The 19910-nt window shown below is 43.2% G+C and overlaps 1 protein-coding gene across 11 annotated transcripts in view; it reads left to right on the plus strand.

The window, feature by feature from the left end:
- Positions 1-19910, plus strand: part of LOC137885369 (receptor-type tyrosine-protein phosphatase delta-like) — a 160400-nt gene that overhangs the window by 110790 nt on the left and 29700 nt on the right. For 6 of the 11 annotated variants that reach the window (XM_068727595.1, XM_068727600.1, XM_068727601.1 and 3 more), the window contains 20 exons: positions 480-488; positions 2748-2765; positions 4474-4584; positions 5552-5563; positions 6114-6383; positions 7147-7256; positions 9210-9407; positions 9705-9830; positions 9955-10102; positions 10253-10398; positions 10676-10820; positions 11828-12130; positions 13167-13360; positions 14227-14253; positions 14940-15057; positions 15377-15964; positions 16369-16463; positions 16996-17252; positions 18880-18973; positions 19625-19849. In XM_068727595.1, the coding sequence (XP_068583696.1) occupies positions 480-488; positions 2748-2765; positions 4474-4584; positions 5552-5563; positions 6114-6383; positions 7147-7256; positions 9210-9407; positions 9705-9830; positions 9955-10102; positions 10253-10398; positions 10676-10820; positions 11828-12130; positions 13167-13360; positions 14227-14253; positions 14940-15057; positions 15377-15964; positions 16369-16463; positions 16996-17252; positions 18880-18973; positions 19625-19849 (3194 nt within the window). The remainder of the gene's footprint in view (positions 1-479; positions 489-2747; positions 2766-4473; positions 4585-5551; positions 5564-6113; positions 6384-7146; positions 7257-9209; positions 9408-9704; positions 9831-9954; positions 10103-10252; positions 10399-10675; positions 10821-11827; positions 12131-13166; positions 13361-14226; positions 14254-14939; positions 15058-15376; positions 15965-16368; positions 16464-16995; positions 17253-18879; positions 18974-19624; positions 19850-19910) is intronic. The other 5 variants (XM_068727603.1, XM_068727605.1, XM_068727604.1 and 2 more) reach the window with 3 other exon arrangements.

Below are 19910 nucleotides of genomic sequence, written 5' to 3' on the forward strand. Positions count from 1 at the left end.
TCCCCTTCCTTTCTCAGTCCTCCTCCTGCTTCCAGGGACCAACTCTGGACCCAAAATCCCTCTCTTGTGATTGGACACCCAACTCTCTGGCTTCTTTATGGATAACAACCTCTTCGCTTCTGTCCCCATTGTTTGTTTTTTATTATCTGGCTCAACCCTCAACTCCCTTTTTATACCTTTATTTTTCCAAAAAAGAAATATATAGTATTTATTTTAGGATTTACACAATTGTTTGAGCTTTAAATGTAAAATATTTGGTATGTTAGCTTTGCTTCTTCTACTTGATGATTACAAAAAACTTTTACGATTCTTTAAAGCATAAAGTTCTGTTTAGATAATCAATATCCATGACTTTTTTTTGGAGTTCCAGTGCTTTTTCAAGGTGTTTCTACTAAGTCAACTCCTCTGTGTAACCAATGGTCCGATTGTAATGCCATGTCTATGCTGTTTCTTTTCTCTTTGTATCTTTTTAACCACAGAGTCCTTTGGTAAGTGCTTCTGTTCCGAGGCCCACACCCTCACTGTCCACTCTTCTGTATACTGTTCACTAAATGCTGCTACTGTTCCTGCTGCTGCTCACCTTTTACAATGTTGAGGTGTTATTAAAATGCATGGCATGCATTTTACTAACAGTCACACACAAAGATAATATAGAGCACAGATGCTCACACACACACACACAGTCTGCAGGCACCTATACATCATTTTGGTGAAATAAAAAACACATATCTACAAATATATGTCTATATATTTCATATATTCATACATATACGTATATATACTCACACATATCTCTGTCACCTTAGAGGTAGCTGGTCTCACCCTCACCTGTGCACCTGCAGCCTTTCCACACCTAAAAGAATTACAAATAACTCTGTCCTCACACTCACCTATTTACTTTTCCACTTATTCGATTACCCTCCCCTTCCCCCCCACTCACTCGCTCACTCACTCGCTCACTCACTTTGTCATCCACTCACCCACTTACTCTCCCCACCGCCCTGCTGCATAGAGTTACCAGTCAATAAGCCATCAGCTCCAGATGGCCGGTTGGTAGTAGGCCTCTGGTGGAGCCGCCCTAAGGCGATCAATGGCGACCAGGTCTTCAGACTCCTAGACGTTGACCGTGCTGTGTAGCTAAACATTGTTAGTGCTGCTCAGAGGTAGTGAATGGACACATGCAGCTTTTAACATCACCATAATAGAGACAGACAAGTGAAGTAGTTCAAGAAAAACCCGCCCTTCAGTACGGTTTCACTGTTATATAAATCACTTTTTGACGTTGGCTACAGCTTCTCAAATTTGCTGCTTTTTTCTCTTCTTGTTTTTTCACCATTGTAAACTGTGAGGATATGCGACTTTTGGTTGTACAAAACAAGCAAATTTGAAGATGTCGCATTCAGTTTAGGGGCATTGTGATCAGCAGTTTTGTGACATTTTGTCAGTCGAATTATGTTTGATTAACCAAAAACTACCCCTCAGATCACTCACTAATGAAAATCATTGTTAGTCGCAGCCATACATCTGGGTAAACATGTCTTAAGGTGGAGATACAGCAAATCTGTTGACGGATTAATTTTCTATGGAGAGCAAGAGAGCCGGCCGTGCGTTGCATGATGAATACGATACAACAGGTTGACCAACCATTCGGCGTATCTAAATTTGCATAATCACGACTGGACCTCAGCTTTATGCAAATTAAGTTTGTCCATAATAAGACAGCAGGCAGCGTTGATTAAAAAAAGGAATCGATATTCTGTTTCTGCATTGCTTATTTCTCGCCGCAAATCTTTCCCCAAAAACATATTTTTGGTTCACTGTTCAGCTGGAAAAAATTTTAAAGTTTGGCAAACCCAGACCGTTTGGGGTTTCGCTGCGTCTTTTTCCGCTTGTTTTTCCACCGTTAGTGGCCGCATTGCATCCTGATCTGCCAAAGTCCGCTCTTGCCTCTTTATTTTTTATTTTTTTATGCCGGACTTCTCGCAGAGCCTTGCCGATGGTCGGTTTAAGATATCGAGTCGACAAACTCATCCTTGCTCTTTTTGATTGTGAGGGGCCGAGACATCCTCTTGACATTTACTGCTGATGTTTTGTCTTTTTGATTGTTGAAAATGTCCCTGCTGTCAGACTTGGTTTGTAGCTGGAAGGGACGCCAGACAATAAACATCGATCGAAGCGCAACGCAGGGACAGTGACGTGTTTTGCGGAGTTTAAGTATTGGAGGGTGGATTTTTTTCCTTTCGACATTAAATATATTGAACACTTAACACTGGCAGGATTACACCTGGTTCTGAGGTTAAGTCTCAGGGACGAGAAGTGCACTTAGAGTCCCAGTCCACCTCTTAGAGACCCATAGATGAGTGCAGTGCATACACCACCCCACTCCTACAGCCACATCTGCCCCTGCTGCAAGTCAATGAAGTCAAATCAATAACCCATCTCCTTATAGCTTTGTCACTCTGTCTATCTAGTTTCTGTCTCTCTCTCTCCTCTTATTCTGTCTTTATTTATTCTGTCTTCCTCTTTTATGCCTCTCTCTCTCTCTCGCTCTCTCTCTCCCTTCTTCCTCTCACTCACTCTTAAGGATCTATATTTTGAGTCTTCCTCTCTAATTTGATTCTTCTCCTCTCCAAGTTACCTCCCCATCCCAGTCCCTCCCTCCCTTACCCCCACTTTTCTCCCCCGTTGGTACTAACACTTTCTTCTTCTTCTCCTTCTCTAATCTCGTGCATTCATTGCCCACTCAGGTGGCACGCCCATACGAGGTAAGACTGCTGGGAGGACCAACATGACACAGTGGGCTGATTCTTTTCCAACCCCCTGGTTTCCTACTTGTCTCGCGGATCTGAAAAAAAAAAACAGCTCCGAGTGGATTAATCAATGCACGTTTAGTCCAAAAGACTTCCTATATTGGCGATACTCATCCGGCTGCTTCAGATCAGATCTGCAGTAGGTGCAAGAAGGGGGGAATTGGAATTGAGCAAGCAATTCATTATACTATGACTTTTATAATCACCTCCCCTCTTCCCATCTCTCATCCTCTCTTCATCCATTCATTTTTCCATCTCAGCCTCAACGTTCGCTCTACAACACAGAAACCCATCGCTTCCTTCCTCGCCATGTTGTGGTCTCTCTTTTGTATCCAGTTTAACATCATTTCGCTTTGTTTTACATCTACTTTGTTTTCAGTCTAAAGCATGACTTGTTTAGAATATTGAATTATTTCTTGGTCGCTTAGTTTGAGGTGGCAAAGCATACTATTGCTTTTACCTCTGTCTGCTTTTTATTTTTTATTTTTTTTTTCGTGGGAGGGTCTAAACCTAAGCTTGACCCGGCCTCTCCTTTCTACCTTGTCTATATTCGCCCAATCAGACGTCCCGGTTTTGTTTTCCCTCCCAGCTGTTAATTCGCTCAACCTGAAAAGTCCAGATGGCGAAGACTCAGACATACGTGCAGACATTAGTGTGCTCACGCAGACGTAAACACACGAACGTGCATACACACACATTTCTTCATGATTTTTTAACCATTACTTTCTCTTTTCTCTCTCATCACCGATAAAAAGCCCCAAACAACCACTTTTTTGATAAAGTTTTTACTGGGCGCTTTTTTGCCTTACCACACCATCTTTAAAAGAACCCTCTGGTTGACTTTTTTGACAGTTTTTCTATTTTCAGGGAGAGAGAAAGCGTCGGGCCCTTCCCAAGGCTTTCCGTATGTCGTTCCATTTTTTTTTATTTTTTAATTTTTTAATCTGTGGCCTTTTATTGAGGTCGTTCAATGTCTGTTCCTCCTTATTGGGTGTGTTTTTAATGACATCACACTCCTGATCCCATTGGTGGATCCGTAAGGGTTGGGGATATCATATCGCCATGGCGGTATCTTTGTCACATTATATCCTTGACAACTGAAACATTATTTGCTCCCTAATATAACTGAATCTTAATTTTCAGCAATGGATTTTTTATAAATACGGTATTGGTGACTGGACCTCTTCCCGTTTTGGTTGCTTGGTTGATTTGTTTCTGCCTTGCATGAAGACCACATTCTCCGTTTTTTCTAGGCTTTGTATCAGTGTTTTTTTGGGGGGGTTTTACATTTTGTTTCCTTCCCATCTCTAAATCAGGAAGCTGACCCCTTGTTTTGGGCAGATTCTTGATGACAGTGGTAGAAACTTGGTAATGTCTCCCAATAGATTTGGTCTCCTTTTTTTAGCCCTTTGTTCAGCTTGTTTTCGCTGAAAAAAACTCCCTCCGATTCATTTACACTTTGTGCAGTTCTTACCATTTCTATGTCGGTGTATTTATGGACTATACCCAATTATCTGATATCCTCCACCCTTGTGTAATTACTCTTTCTTCCTCGCTATCCTTCTGTGCGACTCTCTCTCTCTCTCTCTCTCTCTCTCTCTCTCTCTCTCTCTCTCTCTGTCTCTCTCTCCTATTCTTCCTCTCCATCGCTCCATCCATCCAGGTGCCCTCCAGATAGAGATGAGCGAGGAGTCAGACCAGGGGAAGTATGAGTGTGTCGCCACCAACAGCGATGGGACACGCTATTCCACTCCAGCTAACCTCTATGTCAGAGGTAAGAAGAGGATAATAAAAAATTGGTCCAATTATAGCACTTAGATTTAGGGATTGCATTGATGTGCAGATTGGGACATTTATTCCTAGAAGACATTTTTTGACATAATGTCTTCTGCTAGGAATGTGCGTTTGTCATATTAATGTGATTATGGAGCCCGTAAAACTCCCGTGTTTTATAATTCTGCGCTGCTGAGCCATAAAACCGGGCGATTGTCTTTTAAAGCGAGAGCTCCACATCAGTTTAGGGCAGCCTGAATGTTTCAGTCCGGCTATTAATCTCTCTGCCCTCCCTTCTTAGCCTTTAGACCTTTGGAGAGAGAAGAAAAAACAAAAACAAATCATTGTCTGGTTAAGACTTGGTGTTTCTCCCCCAAAATCTGACAGGCGTCTCACCTCCTCAGGCACTGTCTCCTTCAACACACGCGCGCACGCAAACGCATTTCCACCGCATGTTTGAATCTCGGAGAGACATTTTGATTCCCGTGGCCTTTTGCTCCATTTTCTGCCCACCCCTGGAAAATAAATGAAATAAATAAAGGCTTTAAACAGTGTAGCATGCTTTTTCTGACTCCCAACATCTCTCCCGGGGGTTTACAAACACACACACACACGACTGGACGAACGCACAGAAACGCACACATTTGTGCTACACTAAAAGAAAAACACATAAACACACGTGCGCGGACAGCACGCACACACACACACACGCACGAGCGGCGCGGAGGCAGTGATGTGCGCCTAACAGCGCTCGCAGGGCCGGTGAAATCTTGCAGTGCTGCTCAGTGAGTGTTTGACAGGCGGTCCATGGAGACAGCCGGCTGCGGTTAGCCGCCTTAAACAGCACAGGTTTTCGCCGGCCGTCTATGGACTCGCTGTGTTTTCTCTCTCTTTACTCTCTTCATATTTCTGTCTTCTTTTTTCTCTTTCTCTCCTCCTCCTCCCGCTGTCCTCCCTCCCCTCTGCAGAGCTGCGAGAAGGTTGGTACAGTAACAACTGTGTGGCTCTTTTTGAGTCTCTCCTGAGTATTTCCTTGTCTTCCATTAAACTGCCGTTTGTGTTGTGTGTATCTCGGCTGTTTTTATGTGCGGCACTGAAGGTTTTAAACCCTGCCTGTACAGTTTGCTCCTCTGTACCCAGCGTTCCTCTTTTTCTCTGTTATCCCCCCCCCTCCCCCGTGAGTGCATGTGTGTTTGCAGTGAGTTGGGATTTTTTTTTTTTGTGAGTATCTTTTGTGTCTCAGTTCATAAAATATTTAATGGAGCACACCTAAAAACGCCATGAATAAAACATTTTGATATCACATGCGCCCTAGCGGTGATGTTCCAGACTATCTGAATGCTTGCAGGTTGTTGTTTTTTTAATATCATAAAACTTCATCTTCAGAGCACATGGGGGAAAAAAATCATCCCAGGGTGTATAGACATTGATTGTTATGCACTGTTCTGCACTTTACCTCAGCAACACAGTTATGAATTTCTAATCGCCCCTCTCTTCCTGCCTCCCCGCTTTCATCGATGTCCGGTCCAGTGCGCCGCGTCCCCCCTCGCTTCTCTATCCCCCCAGCGGACAGCGAGATCATGCCGGGAGGGAACGTCAACATCACCTGCGTGGCCGTGGGCTCCCCGATGCCGTACGTGAAGTGGATGCTGGGGGCAGAGGACCTGACGCCCGAGGACGACATGCCCATCGGCCGCAACGTCCTGGAGCTGACCGACGTGCGTCAGTCCAACAATTATACGTGCGTCGCCATGTCGACGCTCGGCGTGATCGAGGCGGTGGCACAGATTATCGTGAAAGGTGGGTTTCCTCGTGCAGCTGCGTGATGAGGCTTATGGGTGAGGACAGGAGAGAGTGTGAGCAAGAGAAGAAGTGATGGTTTGACCTTGCCTCCAGTGACACTTTGTCTTTTTTTTGTGTGCAGAGTTTTTTTTTAAGAGGACAAAACCACAGCGTGATCTTCTGTCTTCTCTCTTTGAATGAGCGCTTCATGTGTAGCACAGGAAGGAGAACATTTCCATCACAAAAGAAATTTAAAATAAGACTAGTTGTTATGAATGCATAACAAGGTAGTGTTATAGAGTGCTTTGAATACATCAACTTGGTACTGATTTCTGAGAAATCTTCAGAATCAGAAGAGGCAAAGGAAAGACTGGATTGTTTGAGCTGAATTACAATTAAATTTCACATTGGCGAATATGTTTTTCTTTGTCAAAACTCTGTGTTTTCATAGGGGCCTGTTTCAGTAATTATTTATGATCGCCCCTATTTAATTCAACTTTCCAATATACAGGGGGTTTCATTTGGATTAACGAAGGGTTGAACTGACTAACCAATTAGGATCACATATTTTTGTCCAATTCTTGTTATTATTTCTGGAGATTATGTTCATTGTTTAATTCGGGATATTGAGCTGGTCTCGTCGTTTAAAAGTTTTACCCAGCAGAAGTTGATTTTCTTGTTTTATGAGTACAGAGTGACGGTGTAAATCTGAGTCTATCAGATGATTTCTTCATGATAAAGGGATAGTTTTGTAAATTCTCTCTGTCTCTCTCTCTCTCAGCTCTGCCGAAGGCCCCTGGTACCGCCGTGGTGACGGAGAGAACTGCAACGAGCATCACACTCACCTGGGATTCCGGCAACCCTGAGCCTGTCTCCTACTACATCATACAGGTGTGTAACAGGCGACACAGAGGCGCCGCTGCATTGTGCACTCGGGGTCTGCACTACATTTTTATATGAACATAAACTGATAATAGTAATAGTAGTAATAAAATCACCAAATTGCTTAAATGAAATCAGGTGTCTGGAGTGCTCTCTGGCCCCGAGGAGTTAATGAATCAAAGTGTTAAGAATGAAAGATGAACCGCTGCATCAAAGTAATGACTGAATACTTCATTCACCCACGTTAGATAGATTTCATATCTCACAATTCACTCTGTAGGTTTTGGCAGAGATCTTAGTTGGTTAATAAGAGCATCATGGTGTTTGCGGTTTGTTGGTGTCACACTCTATATTTGGGCAATTCCATGTTCCACCAAATTGGTGCCCTTTCCGTCTCCATGACTATGCATGAAAAGTGTTTGACACATTATATCAAGCAAAGCGTCCTGCACTTTGTCCTAATTGCATTTTGATACGTCATGTAAATCCCTAATAAAAACGACCTAGAACATTGAATAAATAGGCTTTTAGCCTCGCCACTCTCTAACACCACACGCCACCATGAAATACCATGATTAGAATCCTTCAGAAAACTTTTTTTTATTATTATTGTGTGACAATTTAGACAAACCAATATATTTCCCATCAGAAATTCATAATATGTTAGTTGAAATACACATTTCAGTCGCGTTATCAGTCCTGTCCTGTTACCCAAACAGATTCCCCTCGCTAATAATTTGGGACATGACACAGGTCACATGATCAACATGAAGTAGCATCATTTGAGTCTCCTGAAGGCCAAGTTAAGACCAAAAGCAAGTTTTCTCGCTCCATTGTCTTTATTTTTGATTACATTGTAAGTATGACAGAGAATGTCAATCTCAACTCAGATTCCTCTTTCCTGAAATTATTTCTCAGATGTTATGTTGTTTTTTTAAATATTTTTGGTAAACTACTCGAAGATGCTAAGTGTTCCCATGCAATTATTAGTGATGTCATGTGACTACATTTCATCTGTTTGCTAATGCTGTGCTAAAATATCAGTCCTGTTACTTGAACAATCTTCCATTTAAAAAGACATGTAAAAAAACTAATAAAATTGCCTGACATTGACCATTACACATTTTGAATCGTTAAGCATGTGTGTTATTTGATAAAGTGCTGATAAAGGCTAACAAAGTTACATTTTGAAAAGTTTCAATATGCAAACGGTACCGATTCAGTGGAATAGCCCATATATGTGTGTGTGTGTATATATATATATCTATATATATATAGATATATATATATATATATATATATATATATATATATACACACATTCGATTAATCGCATTGTTATGCACAAAGTTCAATAATGAATTAAAAAGTAGTGTATTGCACACTTTTATTTGAAAAGTACTGCTATATGAACAAAAGTGCAATAACATTTGGTTTGCAAACACTTTAATCAAATAAGGTGCTTGTTAACAGCAGTATTCCCTTTACACAGTAGCAGTTATATTTCTTGCACTATCTGTGCTAAGTGTGCTGACTTTATTTGAAACGTTCCACTGCTGTGCAACATGAATATAGTGTTCCGCGCACGTTTCAGCAGAATGTCTGTCTTCTGTTTTCATGACAGTCAGAGCATGTGAATGTAGCTCCCACTGTTCATCAATATAATGCATTTGTTAGCTTGTCTTGCTTTTGTTTATCTATACTTCTCCCACACGCTGCATCCAACGTAGTCTGCCGAAAGCCTCCCTCCATCAACAGTGTGTATTGCATTTAAGTGATACTTCAGACTCGAAGTACTTCGGTGATAAGAAGAAATGCGCGATAAAATAATTGTTAACTAATTAATGATAATAATAATAACGCGTTAACTTGCCCAGCCCTAATATATACACACACACACATATACATTGAGCTGAGCGTCCCCTGTACAAGGTTGTCTAATGCCTCTCTTGCTTCCTCCAGCACCGTGCCAAAGGGTCAGAGGACCCATATAAGGAGATCGATGGCATCGCCACAACGCGCTACAGCGTGGGCGGCCTCAGCCCATACTCCCACTACGACTTTCGGGTGGCGGCCGTCAACACCATTGGCCAGGGCCCCTCCAGCGAGGTGGTGGAGGCCCGCACAGCCGAGCAGGCCCCCTCCTCGCCTCCTCGACAGGTCAGGGTTTGATAAGGACAAAGCAAATTCACGAAATGCTTTTTTGACATTACATACTGCATGTCATTTATTAACTAGAAATGGGACTTTCAAAGATAAGAAGTTGGTCCTGTATCAAAAACGTACATGCTGTGCGGTATGATTAGCTGCTTGTTATTCTGACTGACATGACAGTGTCATACTAATAAAAAGTAGTCTTAAGTTGCTTTTAGTTCTCCATAAAAATACCCCAAGTTGCTCCAGTACATTTTATCCCAGAGCAGCTCTGCTGAAGTTCCTCCTGTTTTTGCCCTGCAGGTCAGAGGTCGTATGCTGAGCACCACAACGGCAATCATCCACTGGGATGAACCAGAGGAACCCAACGGACAGGTGGTGGGCTACAGAGTCTACTACACCTCAGACAACGCGCTGCCAGTCAACCAGGTGGGTACCTGTTTATTATTAAAGACAGATGACCGATGGCCTGTGTCATCCGCATTGGGTGTAACACTCAAGTGTCCATCTGTGTGTCTGCTTGCATTCATGCATTGCGATGTGTGTCGTGCAGTGGGAGAAGCAGATGGTGCGCAGCGCCAACTTCATCACCATTCAGGGTCTGACTCCCAACAAGACTTATTACATCAGAGTGCTGGCCTTCACCTCCGTAGGAGATGGACCCCTGTCCCAGGACCTGCAGATCATAGCCAAGACCGGAGGTAAGAGAGGGATGTCGGGCTCTGCTTGTATTAGACAGATCTACCGTGCATACTATAATCTAAATTCACACAATTATCATCAGCAAGTATAAAAGAAAGAAAGTATCTTAGCATGGTTTTACTAATCCTGGTTTTTCCCCAACTGTGTAGTTCCATCCCAACCTTCAGAATTTAAGGGCGAGGCCAAGTCCGAGACCAGTATCCTGTTGTCCTGGGTCGCCCCACCCCAGGGCGGCCCAGACAACCAGATCACGGGATATGAACTGGTCTACCGACGAGCTGACGACACAGAGGAGGTAAAATAAGAGGGAAACAGACAGATTGGTAGTTGAGAGAGAGAGTTTTGCTGGACTGATAAATTCATGGATGGATGATAACAGATTACAGAAATGTTTTAATGAATAGATGGAACGGTTGCCAAACAGAAGATTAATTGATGTTAATATTAAAAGTTACCTGTTCTGTTTGAACACCGTGGGGAAAAAGTTAACGCAACCTTTTTTTTCTTTTTTTTCTTTTTTTTTCACCACCTGCGTATTCCACTGTTCTCCGTTTCTCTTCATGTCCTTTCAGAAAAAAGTGAGCTTTGAGCCCACCACCTCCTACCTGTTAAAGAACCTGAAGCCTTTCTCCACCTACACCTTCCAGCTGGCTGCCAGGAGCAAGCATGGAATCGGGGCGTACACCAACGAGGTGTCCATCGACACACCGCAGACGCGTAGGTCCCAATACTGTTGTGTGTGTGTGTGTGTGTGTGTGTGTGTGTGTGTGTGTGTGTGTGTGTGTGTGTGTGTGTGTGTGTGTGTGTGTGTTAGAGAGAGAGAAAGAGAGTGGTTTCAATTTTGACAATGCAAAAATGAGAACTGGCACAAAAGCCGAACCACAAATACACAAAACGCTAGATCATGTTACAAACAGTACTTGATAAGACATTTGTCAGTTAGTTGTTTTTTTGCATTGTCACAACAAAAAGGGCCCTCGTGAATCCAGACCTTCACCGACCTCAGATTTGATTCCAACAAATACGTCATGAATTAAATAATTCCCAGAACTTAATCCCAAATGCAGTATTTTCAGCAAAACATAGTACCGGACAGCTTGTTGATGATTGACAGCAAGGTAACAAAACTTAATTTGTTGGCTACCAATCTGAGGTCTGTGAGAAAATCAGTGAAAAACGAAGGTAAGGAGCCTGAGAAGCTAGATAGAGATGAGAACTCCAACATGGATCACAGAGGCTTGGGTAGGCTGTGAGGACAAGTAAGTTATGGGCAGGTATGTTTGTGTGTTAAAGCTATAGTCAACGTTCCTGTGTCGCATCTCTTTTTTTTTAAGTCATCCACTCGTTTCCATCGCTCAAAACATTTCGACCGAACAGAAGCGGACACCCATCGTTCAGTATCTTTGTTCAGCCATCTTGCTCTCGAGCCACAGGGTCATTTTTTTTTCATAAGAGCTTTCTGTTCTCCAGTGTTTTCATTTTATGTTTCTTTGTCTTTTTTTGTTCTCTGTCTCTCGTCTGCTCAATATCATCCCACCATTCCTTCACGGCAAACCTCACCTCCTCACCTCTCCACCCACCGATAACGACCTCACACACACACACACACACACACACACACACACACACACACAAACACAAACAAACACGACCGAATAACATTTACCCAAACAACACACACACACACCCCCCTCTACTGTGCTTCCTCGAAACTGGTCGATCAGTTCCTTCAGCGCCTCCCCAGGACATCACATGTGCCAGTCCCAGCTCTACCAGCATCCTGGTAAGTTGGGCTCCGCCCCCTCTGGAGTTTCAAAACGGCGTCATCACCGGATACTCCATCCAGTACTCCACTACCGAGGGCAACAAAATATCTAAAAGTGTTGACGGAATTCCTCCGGAGAGTTCTCCATATCTCCTGGAAGACCTGGAGAAATGGACTGAGTATGGCATAACGGTACGGGCGCAGACGGAAGCCGGCGACGGACCGGAGAGTTTACAGCTGCTCATCCACACCGAGGAAGATGGTATGTTCCCAAACAAACCTCCCCCCTGTCTGTCTTAAGACAGTCAGCCACTCTAACAATGGCTCCCTCACTAACTTAGCACTAATGAGCTCAGTGCACCCTAAACTAACAGCGAGTTTGGATGATGCATTTAGGAACCACTCCGACCATTCTGTTTTGAAAACCTCTCCTTTATTCCTTCATAACCGCCAGAAACCACCAACATCCGGACACCTTTCCTGCTTCTCCCTCACCACTGCTTTCTCTTGTCAACAGCAGCCCTTTTTTCTCCGGCAGCAAATTTTATCCTCTTTTTTTCTTACCAGCATCTTTTTTTCCGCACTTTTCCCCTTTCTTGTAAAATCCCCCATTTTTTGGGATGAGGGGTGGTTGGGATTTCCCACTTTTTTTCTCCACTAACGATACCAAAACCAATCCCTTTGGCTGTAGCTGTACCTTGGCCTTTCCACACCATGGCTTTTCTCACATGCCCTCCCAACTCCTCTCCAATTCTTTAAATATCTTTAATCTAACTTTAATCAATTTCAGCAATATTTTTGATATTAATGCTCAATATGTCATACTCTCAATGTCTCCATTTTTCTAGTTAGTTTTAGTTTCCACTTTTTTTCAATATCTATATAGGGAGAAGTGTAGTTCTTGGCAGCACGAGAGAGGTTTTTCTTGATAACAGTATTTTCTCTTTGACTGCCTGCCACTGTTTATCTGCCCATGGCAACAAATCCTTTTCTATCTACCATTCTTATCTTTCTCTACATTTGCTTCTTATCCTCCACTGCTTTTTTCCTCCATGTTTTTCCTCAAGCACTCTCATTTTTTTTTTTTTACTATTTTGACTTTTTTTTTCCCCAGACATCAGAGCAGTTTTAGACTTTTTGGAGGGTTGTATTTTAAAACATTTTCAGCTTTTGGGTATTTTTTTTTTTGTCTGCCCATGAATCCAGTATATTTTTTATTAGAAAAAGTGGAGGCCTTTAGAGGTTTGAGTGCCCATCATCTGTGACCCTTGACCTCTATCCCAAAATGCATTTTTTAGTTCCAAGTGGTCCTCCGCGAGGGGTGGAGGCGGAGACTGTGAACGCCTCGGCCGTTAGGGTGAAATGGCGAGCACCAGCGCCCGAACGGCAGCATGGTCAGGTCCGAGGCTACCAAGTCCACTATGTGAGGATGAACTACGGAGAACCTCAGGGTCAGCCGTTCATCAAGGACATCCTCATAGAGGACTCTCAGGTAAAACGAACATATGCTCTCCAACACCTCGTGATCAAACGGTCTGTTTCAGAAATTGTTTTATGACAATTCCCATATTTTTATTACACAGTTATATTCATTGAAGATTTGCAATTTAACATGTTAAGTTAATAGTTTCATTAAAGCTTGAATAAATGATGAGCTCCCCAGACACATGGGTTTAACTGGATATATATATTATAGATGAGAAAGCCAGCATGTTGCCATCTAGGTACAACTCGAGATAAGATGAATTTTTTATTTTCTGCACTACACAACTTCCTCTATCAAATAATTAGGATTGAAGAACAGTGCCAAATAAACTGACATATTGAGCATAAACCTTCCTTAAGAATGCTTCAAACGAACATTTTGACATTTTAGGAAATCTGCTTGTTTGCTTTCTTGCAGGGAGTTAGATGAGAAGATCGATAGCCAGGAGTCGGTTGGCTTAGCTTCGCGTAATGCAGGGAAGAAGGGGGAGAAACCGCTTCCCCCACCAGCTCTAAAGCTCCCTAATTAGCACGTTATATCTCGTTTGTTCGATCAAACCATTTTCACAGTCTTTTTGCTTCGTATTTAGCACACAGACATGTGAGCGGTATCTATTTTCTCATCTAATCATTGACAAGAAAGCAAAGCAAAGTGTATTTCAGTCTTGATTCTTTTCATTTCCAGCATTATTGGATCTCTGTCCAGGATAAATAATGGACCTAAATCTATTTATAACTGCCAGTTACTGCTGATAGTTTCAAGCTTATACTTCTATGGCAGTAAAAGATGGTGCATTGGACTTGACAGTCTTTGAGATTACATACCAAATACTAACAATGATGTTTTTCTCTTTTCTTGATGCTGCTATTCAGTGGGAATATGGTGACTCAGCTGAATATGTGAGTATACCCCTTCTTTAAGCGTATTATTTAATAATGAAAACAACAAAGCACAGAGAGTAGATGAGTCATATTTATGAGATTGTAGTTTTAAAATCTCCTATAAACTGAGTGAAGGCTTAAATCCCAGCAGGAAGTCCCTTTTTTCATTTTTGCATTGTGTGTTTTTAATAAACGACCCTGAAAAAAAAAAGCCTAGATAACTGATGATGTGAGTTACTCGCGGGTATTGCCAAAATACCATTATTTATGCTTTCCGCAGGCCAAGAAATGAAGAAAATATTGTGTTAAGTGTTTAGATGGAGACCGATCTAAATGAGTTTTGAGTGTCTGCGTGGTTAAAGGGCATTTTGTGTTGCTAGTAAACCACATTTTAAGCTCCGTTGTGATAATTTGATATAGTTGTTTTGAGTTGTGTTGAGATGATTTCCAGTCTACAGTTTCCAAAAGCAGCATCTAAGTTATAAAAGAAGTGAAAATAACTTCCCGGCCTGAGAAAAGCATTGTTGGCGTAGAAAAGAGCTGAATATCTGTCACCTACAGGCACAGAATTGTATCTTTTTTAACCAGTTTGACCCAGACTGTTGTTGTTGTTTTTTATTAAATAGAAGCCCTGCTCCGTGTCCTGAGGGCACACAGAAATAGATTCCGTTTTGATGCTGACGGTGCTTTTTGTTTTCCTGCAGGAGGTGGTTCTCGGAGACCTGAAGGCAGACACCGCCTACTCTGTATCGGTGGGGGCTTACACTGCCAAGGGCGATGGCGCTCGCAGCAAACCTGTTACCGTCTGCAGCGCCCTGCCACGTAAGTGTGTCCACACAGACTATCTCGCACACACACACACACACACACACACACACACACACACACACGCAGTAATGATCTCTGAGCCCAAAGCGTCGCTAATGATCATTAGAGGCCATTAAATTGCTGAATTGCTTCACGTCTCACTCTGTCACACCTTGATATGCCCAGAAAGAAGCTAGTCGCTTGGTGCCGTGTTCATCATATTTTGCAGTTTCGCTCGAGGTTACGAATAATGCGCTTTGCAATTATTCCCTAATTATCTTTTCATCAGTCCCTCTCCTTTCTCCTGCTCCCTTCCTGTTTCCACTCTTTGTAGTGCCCGAGAAGCCCAAACTGACTGTGAGTGCCACCGATTCATGTACGGCTCTGCTTCAGTGGTACCCGCCACCCAACCCGCCCACCCCGCTCCTTGGGTACCGCCTCACCTTTGGACGCGTCGACGTCCTCCCCTTCACGGTGGTAGAGTTCCCCACCAAGGAGAACCGCTACACCGCCCAGGACGTCCACAAGGGAGCCAACTATGTGTTCAGGCTGTCCTCCCGTAACAAAATGGGCTACGGCGAGGAGGCCGTCAAGGAGCTGACTACTCCGGAGGACGCCCCAAGTGGATACCCAGAAAATATCATCTCGGAGGAGGCGTCTGCCACCTCCCTCCGGCTGGAGTGGAAATCGGTGCCGCTGATTGAGCAAAACGGGAAAATCACCAAGTACTCGGTCCTATACAAGGATATAAACAGTCGAGGGAACGCCTCGGAGGTCGTGGTGCCCACTCCAGGGGCGAGTGTTTTGTTGGAGGGTCTGAGTGCCGATACTGTGTACGAAGTCAGGTTGTGCGCGTTCACAGCTGTCGGCCCCGGGCCGTTCAGCCCAAGTGTCCAGTTTAGGACGCAGCGGCTAGACCAAGGTAGGGTTCACTTTTCTAACAACCCATCTGCATTGCTCCGGACGCACCACACGCTTCCTAACAGCACATTTGTGCACACACAAGTCCCACTTACACACACACAAACACACACTCAGACACACACAACATCTGGTGACAACATCCTAAGTGTCCTTTTTCGTTGTCTTGTCACTGTAGTCTTAGACCCAACGTCCTTTTCCCAAAGCAAGGTAAGAGTCTTGGGTCATGGGCGAGTATCGCTGTCCAGTCCCCGCTCACTGTGTGTTGATCAGAGCAGGTAGCTAGCTTGAGACTGGCACTAGAGAGTGATACACAGGTAAGGCCATTACTTTTGGTTCAGTAGAGAGATTAAACGAGACTGGAATAGTGTTCATTTGTTTTCTTTTGCTTTTCTGTACCTTTAGTTTTTGCCACCAACTTCAGAGTAAAAGCTGCCATGAAGAACTCTGTTCTGCTGTCCTGGGAGATACGAGACAAGAACCCTGCCCAGCCGTTCACCGTGAGTACATTAGCATTTTTTCATATTTAAATGTGAGTAAATAAAAAACTAAAAACAGAAATCAAATATTCCAGGTCTCAAAATGTGTAAAAAACAAATAAAGACGGGGTGCAAATATAGGATGTTGGGGGGTGAAATGATCTGCTCTGCAACAACTCTCTCTGTAGCTTCAACATAATGTATTCTAATATTTTCAAGCATTTCTTTACAATTTTTTTCTGTGTTAGGGTTTTTTTTTAATGATAAAATGTAACACTTCCTGTTTGATGATTGATGAATAGTCTTTCAGGAACATTCTGTAATGCACCTGGAACTGCTGGAAGACTTTTAGTGTCAAATAAATAGAGGTGTTTAGGCAAACGGGCAAAAACATTCAGAGTTTGTGCTGAAGTATAATAATATATACCAATAAAACGTCTTTGCCGGTGTAAATTAAGGCAGTGGGAACTATTTGAGAACTTACAATATGTGCTGCATTGTGTGTCTCACTCTATGTTGTATATTCAAACTATGTGGCCAATCCCGTGTCCAGATCCTGTATGGAAAGGGCCAGTCCGTGGAGGTGGATGGGAAGCAGACTCAGAAGCTGATCACCGGCTTGGAGCCGGACACGCAGTATTCCTTCCTGCTCACCAACCGGGCCAACAGCGCCGGGGGTCTGCAGCACCGCGTCACCGCCATCACCGCCCCGGACATCCTGAAGACCAAACCCACGGTGGTGGGGAAGACCAACGCAGACGGCATGGTGACTGTGCAGCTGCCGACCGTGCAGACCACGGCCAAAGTCAGGTAGTGATGATGAATGAGAGTGAAGAGGGAGGAATTAGGTTTCATTTCATGACTAGATGGGAGTATCTTTGATTGTGACCAGTGCAGAATGTGCTCCAATTTCACATCGTCGTCCTCCCTCAGCTGCTGCGTTTCATTTATTGGTCCATTGAGAGGGATTTCTCTTGAGTTGGCAGCAAAGCAGGTCTGAGAACAGGCCGAGTGGAAGCACAAAGCTGATAATCTCATCTGCCTTTTTCATAACCATGAACAAATATACATAGCAAGTGGGAGCTGCCCCTCAGCCTGAAAGCACAACCTGAGTTGGTCCACTGCTACTCAGCCAAAGTGTTTTGGGAGTCTTTTGAGTCCTGAACAGGATTTTGCTCTTTCAGGATCTTGCCCTGCAAGAGTCTTTCCCATTTTCAGGGCCTCCATCCAAGATACAGTCGTAGCATAAACTGCAATGAGCCGGATATTAAAAATGCTAAAACACACCGTAAGCAATTTTTTTATGTGATTAGCTTTTAGAGATTTTCCCATTGATCAACTTATCTCCCTCCTCTCTAAAAATAGAATTGCCAGATTGAAGCGCACATTATCTCATCTCGCTATTCCATCTTTAGAGCTGTAGCAAATTCTCGCTGTCTCACATTTGACATAGAAAAGCTACTTTCTGCCATATCACCCTGCATAGCACCGTACGTGAGCAAGTGCAAGCACGGAGCGCTGGAGTGAGTCATCTATTGAGAACACATGGATGATTTTGGAGTCAGTGCTCTGTGATCGCTTGGCGGGTGCTCATGGTCTGACTGTCTCTGAAAAAAATGCCCCATCTCCATTGGTATTATTGTTTTAGTCTCACACAAGGCTTCAGACGGGGCCCTCTGTTCCAAAAACAACCACACTGTTTGGATTTAGCGTGCGGTGTCACAGCTGCTGCTGCAATATACCAAATTAATGACACAATACTCTGTAGTTCTTTACAGCAGAATGAGAAATAGTTTGACATTTAAGGAAATGTCTTTACTGACTTTCTTGCTAAGAGTTAGATGATGTGTGCAGTAAATGTGAAGCCTAGATAAGATAAGATCAGATGAACCTTCACTGATCCCCAGAGGAGAAACTCAGACAGCAATAGTACAGATAAATAGAGAAGTAAAACAAATAAATAATAAGATAAATATAAAACGTTAAAGTAAATATGAAGCTACCACCAACAGCTGCTTAACTTAGCTTAGCACTTGACACACCTAGCCTGGCTCCGTGTGAAGGGTAACAAAATGCATAAGCACCTCAATAATTAAAACAACTGAACTAAACTAGCTAAGCAAAAGAGATATAACGTGTATATTAGTGAGATGATTTTGCTACCTTCCGACAGAGTTAGGCTAGCTGTTTCACCCTTTATGCTAAGCTAAGCTAACTGGGCTGGCTATAGCTTCAGATTTATCCTACCGACATGAGTGGTATTCATGACTCTCAAAGAAGAAGGAAATAAGTGCATTTCCCAAAATGTCGAAATATTCCTTTAAATGTCAGAGCACTGGTGTTTCTCCAGGGTTCGGAAATGATTTTTTTTTTTTTTTAAATGCCTTCTTTATTATGTATTTCCTCAAGCCTGAATCCAATGCATGATGTGTTTCAGGGGTTACTATGTGGTGGTGGTGCCACTGAAGAAGCAGAGAGGAGGGAAGTTCCAGAATCCCTGGGAGGAGCCCGACCAGATGAACCTGGATGAGGTGAGACATTATGGCCATGATAAGGAGCTCGCTATAAGGTAATACTAATGTTGAGGGGCAATTATGATGATTGCGATTTTGATATTGTTCGCCTCTGTGTTAGATGTTGTTGGCCAGATATGGACTGGCCATTACCGTTCATCTTTTTTTGTACTTCAACTCTTGTACTTTTGTTGTAATATTCAAAATCGCCCCTTGAAAAGACAATTTGAGTGTTTTGAATTTAATTTTCAAGTCACATAAACATAGAATAGCGCCGAGCCCACTCGCAGGGCTCTCTCTATTGTCGGACTATTTGCGTCTCATTATTAAGGTAGACGACCTGGCCGTCCGCCGCCTGTTCAGGCCAAACAATGCCTTCACATAACATTTCCCATCTAATTCCACTTCCTGCCTTTTTTCTCTAAAGACTTCATCACCTCATTACGCTGTTTCCGAAAGCGCATCCATGTGTGCGAGATTAGTTTCAATAGAGTTTTCATGGTGCCCCCCGTCTCAATGGATAAATGCGGTAGCAATTCAGTTGATGATGAAGACATTCATGCTTAGTCGATAATGCTTTGTACAGCCCCATTGTTCTTTCACTGATGAGGCTTTTTTGTGTGTGAGGTAAAATTGCCAAAACAGTTAATCCCTGTCCACCCTTTTTAGCTGCTGAAAGAGATCAACAGGACTAGTGTCAGTCGCGCCCTCCGCATCCGCAGACAGGCCGGCCAATCAGATCCAAGGGCCTACGTCACCGCTCACTTCAAAACCCTCCCCCTGGAGTTCACGTTGGGTGACGGGCGAAACTACGGCGACTTCCGTAACCGTCCGCTGCAGAACGGACAGGAGTATGTTTTCTTTGTGCTTGCGCTGTTGGACCTCTCTGAGAACGTGAGTAAAAAAAAAAAAAAAACACACAGTTTTGACCATCTCAGTGCAGTTTTGTCTAAAG

Source organism: Cebidichthys violaceus, unplaced genomic scaffold (genome assembly GCF_023349555.1).
Source record: "Cebidichthys violaceus isolate CVI_PGR_0920_01 unplaced genomic scaffold, fCebVio1.0.p SCAF_4, whole genome shotgun sequence".
Lineage (NCBI taxonomy): Eukaryota > Metazoa > Chordata > Actinopteri > Perciformes > Stichaeidae > Cebidichthys > Cebidichthys violaceus.